The sequence below is a fragment of the Chrysochloris asiatica genome, unplaced genomic scaffold (assembly GCF_000296735.1).
Source record: "Chrysochloris asiatica unplaced genomic scaffold, ChrAsi1.0 scaffold00045, whole genome shotgun sequence".
NCBI classification, from domain to species: Eukaryota; Metazoa; Chordata; class Mammalia; order Afrosoricida; family Chrysochloridae; genus Chrysochloris; species Chrysochloris asiatica.
In genome coordinates, this window is record NW_006408563.1 from 387,928 (window position 1) to 390,770 (window position 2,843).

A 2,843-nucleotide genomic window follows, 5' to 3' on the forward strand; every position below is an offset into this window, starting at 1 on the left:
GAGATACAGCCTGAAGGGCCCCGCCAGCAGGGGAGGGAGGTCAAGTCGTTCCTAAGAGTGGAGGCTCGGGGAGAGAGGTTAACGTAGAGATCTGGAGATCGCTTGTGGGGACCGAGCTGTTGACGCCACTGACAGTGATTACAATCCCACTCTCCCACTCCCCACACACACTTTTTTTTTGGTTTTTCTTTTTCTTTTTTTTTTAAGGGTTCTTTCCCTGGAATTGGAGCCCTACTCCTTCCCCCAAGCCCGATCCGGCCAGACGTTAAACTCTGCGGGTGGTGGCAGTGCTTTCTCGAAATAATTTATCTTTGGACGGATTTGCTCGAAAGAAATAGAAACCAACAGGTTGCCAGCCCGGACGCCGCACACCACTTAGATCGGGAAGCGTCAGCTCGGCTCTCCTGCCTGAGTGAACTCCGCTTAAGGAGGCGTGGGGAAGGACTGGGCGATGGCTCGGCCTGACCCGTCCGCACCGCCCCCGCTGCTGCTGCTGCTCCTGGCGCAGTTGGCGGGCCGGGCAGCGGCCGCCTCCAAGGCCCCGCTGTGCCAGGAGATCACGGTGCCCATGTGCCGCGGCATAGGCTACAACTTGACGCACATGCCCAACCAGTTCAACCACGACACGCAGGACGAGGCGGGTCTGGAGGTGCACCAGTTCTGGCCCTTGGTGGAGATCCACTGCTCGCCGGACCTTCGCTTCTTCCTGTGCTCTATGTACACGCCCATCTGCTTGCCCGACTACCACAAGCCTCTGCCGCCCTGCCGCTCTGTGTGCGAGCGCGCCAAGGCCGGCTGTTCGCCTCTCATGCGTCAGTACGGTTTCGCCTGGCCGGAACGCATGAGCTGTGACCGCTTACCGGTGCTGGGCCGCGATGCCGAGGTCCTGTGCATGGATTACAACCGCAGTGAGGCCACCACAGCGCCCCCCAAGCCCTTCCCAGTTAAGCCTACTCGCCCGGGCCCGCCAGGGGCGCCTGCCTCAGGGGGTGAATGCGCCGCCGGGGGCCCGTCGTTGTGCAAATGCCGTGAACCCTTCGTGCCTATCCTGAAGGAGTCGCACCCGCTGTACAACAAAGTGCGGACTGGCCAGGTGCCCAACTGCGCAGTGCCTTGTTATCAGCCGTCCTTCAGTCCTGACGAGCGCACGTTCGCCACCTTCTGGATTGGTCTGTGGTCCGTGTTGTGCTTCATCTCCACTTCCACCACGGTGGCCACCTTCCTTATTGACATGGAGCGCTTCCGCTACCCAGAGCGCCCTATCATCTTCCTGTCAGCCTGCTACCTGTGCGTGTCGCTGGGCTTTCTGGTACGCCTGGTCGTGGGCCATGCCAGTGTCGCCTGCAGTCGCGAGCACAGCCACATCCACTACGAGACAACGGGACCGGCCCTCTGCACCGTAGTCTTCCTGCTCGTCTACTTCTTCGGCATGGCCAGCTCCATCTGGTGGGTCATCTTGTCACTTACCTGGTTCCTGGCAGCTGGCATGAAGTGGGGTAATGAGGCCATCGCGGGCTATGCACAGTACTTCCACCTGGCCGCGTGGCTCATCCCTAGTGTCAAGTCCATCACAGCACTGGCACTCAGTTCTGTGGACGGGGACCCAGTGGCCGGCATCTGCTATGTGGGCAACCAAAATCTGAACTCTCTACGCGGCTTCGTTCTAGGTCCGCTGGTCCTGTACCTGCTCGTGGGCACGCTCTTCCTCCTGGCAGGCTTTGTATCGCTCTTCCGCATCCGTAGCGTCATCAAGCAGGGCGGCACCAAGACGGACAAACTAGAGAAGCTCATGATCCGCATCGGCATCTTCACGCTGCTCTACACAGTGCCCGCCAGCATCGTGGTGGCCTGCTACCTGTATGAGCAGCACTACCGCGAGAGCTGGGAGGCAGCCCTCACCTGCGCGTGCCCAGCTCCCGATGCTGGCCAGCCACGGGCCAAGCCCGAGTATTGGGTGCTCATGCTCAAGTACTTCATGTGCCTGGTGGTAGGCATCACGTCGGGCGTGTGGATCTGGTCCGGCAAGACTGTGGAGTCTTGGCGGCGCTTCACCAGCCGATGTTGCTGCCGGCCGCGCAGGGGCCATAAGAGCGGCGGCGCCACGGCCGCGGGGGACTACGCCGAGGCGAGCGCGGCGCTCACGAGCAGGACTGGGCCACCAGGCCCCGCCGCCGCCTACCACAAGCAAGTGTCTCTGTCCCACGTGTAGGAGGATGCGGCAGAAGGACTGGGGCGAGGGAGGGCATTGTTTTGTTTGGTAGCTTTGCCAAGGTCACTTCCGTTTACTTTAATGGTGCTGACGCCACCTCTTGGGGCAAAACTTAAGAGAGAGGGGGGCAGTTTCAAGGGTGTACCTGTCCAGGACTTCTCAAAGGGGCTCAGCTCACGTGTATTCTGTTTTGTGTTCCTTATCGCCTTCTTTAGGGGAAACTTGTGTTTAATTTATATGTATTTTGCCTAATTTTTTTTTAAACTTTGTTGCATTTTGGCAACACAATTTACCTTTGCATTGAGGGCTTTACAGTCCTGTGGTTGGGTTTCTTTGAACTATGTGGTCTAAATTGGGAAAATCTACGTGTTTTGTTTTTTAAATGTGAACGGTGAACGTTTGGGTTGCTATGACTGGAAAGTTGTTGGATGTGCTTTTTCAGCTAGTTTCTCCTTCCACTGCTTAAAGTGCCCAAGATGCTCTTGGGTGAACTGCTTCTGTTTATTGTTCCGAAATTAACAAAGAGGGCCTCCCTAGAGTGGCAAGGTTAGGGAGTCTCTAGCGATTTTGTGTTAGTCCTGAGCTTTGTTTATCGTGCTTCAGTTTCTGTTCTGGAGTGCTTGTCATCATACCA

The 2,843-nt window shown here is 57.5% G+C and overlaps 1 protein-coding gene across 1 annotated transcript; it reads left to right on the forward strand.

Moving 5' to 3' along the window:
• The first annotated feature begins 210 nt into the window (after nucleotides 1-210).
• Nucleotides 211-2,530, forward strand: FZD5 (frizzled class receptor 5). Its single transcript, XM_006861935.1, has one exon. It carries the CDS (start codon nucleotides 452-454, stop codon nucleotides 2,207-2,209), a length of 1,758 nt encoding a protein of 585 aa, XP_006861997.1. The 5' UTR covers nucleotides 211-451; the 3' UTR covers nucleotides 2,210-2,530.
• The last annotated feature ends 313 nt before the right edge of the window (nucleotides 2,531-2,843 follow it).